Source organism: Vombatus ursinus, unplaced genomic scaffold, assembly GCF_900497805.2.
Source record: "Vombatus ursinus unplaced genomic scaffold, bare-nosed wombat genome assembly UNPS02014786.1, whole genome shotgun sequence".
Lineage (NCBI taxonomy): Eukaryota > Metazoa > Chordata > Mammalia > Diprotodontia > Vombatidae > Vombatus > Vombatus ursinus.
The window spans coordinates 30,982,800-30,983,571 of NW_020954564.1; the positions used below are offsets into that span (position 1 = coordinate 30,982,800).

The window sequence follows — 772 nt, forward strand, 5'->3', positions numbered from 1 at the left end:
TTCTGTCTCTGTCTCTCTCTGTCTCTGTCTGTCTGTCTGTCTCTCTCCCCTTCCCCTAATCTGCCTTTTTTCTTGTTTAGATTCCTGACTGATAAACTTCTTAAGCTGGATATTAACCTGAATATCATAGTGGAGCTCATCGCAGTGAGGGATAACAATGGAAAAATCCACTTGGTGATTGGGGATTGTAAGCATGACCCTGGCAGCTTAAAGATCACTCTCCTGGAAGGGTGAGTCATCATTGATCCAAAAGGATCAATCCTTTTGGGTCCTGGCCTTATCAGCCAATGCCCATGCTTGGTGGTGGGAAATAAGCTTTTATTTTCCCTCTTTTGACCTGTTCCAATCTAGGCTCCAGCAGAAGAAAAAGGCGGGTTGGCCAGAGAATCAGGAATTTCCCACCAATGAGTACACACTCAATCGTGCATCCTGCTCCCACCCCCAATATGCTAGTTCTTCATCCATGTGTTCCTTCCTTTTTCCAGGGTTGCACCAAGCCTAGTGCAAGAACTTGTAGACACAGTGACAAAAACTCTGACTGAACGTCTTCCACATCTGATACAGAAAAAGGTAAGTGTGGAAATGAAGATTTCCTCTGAATTCTTAGGTCAGAGTATTACTACTGGGCAGGCCAAAGTGCCCTGAGACTGAGGAGACAAGGGATCATAGGATCATAGATTCAGAGCTGGGAAGGAATTTGGAGGTCAAGGCTAACCCCCTTTTACAAATTGAAAAGCTGAGGCCAACAGAAGTTAAGTCACACAGATTTTTT

The 772-nt window shown here is 44.6% G+C and overlaps 1 protein-coding gene across 1 annotated transcript in view; it reads left to right on the forward strand.

The window, feature by feature from the left end:
• The window catches only part of LOC114047395 (BPI fold-containing family A member 1-like), a 7,979-nt gene that overhangs the window by 5,613 nt on the left and 1,594 nt on the right, over positions 1–772 (forward strand). Inside the window, exons 5-6 of the mRNA XM_027868225.1 lie at positions 81–230; positions 486–570. Of these exons, the coding sequence (XP_027724026.1) occupies positions 81–230; positions 486–570 (235 nt within the window). The remainder of the gene's footprint in view (positions 1–80; positions 231–485; positions 571–772) is intronic.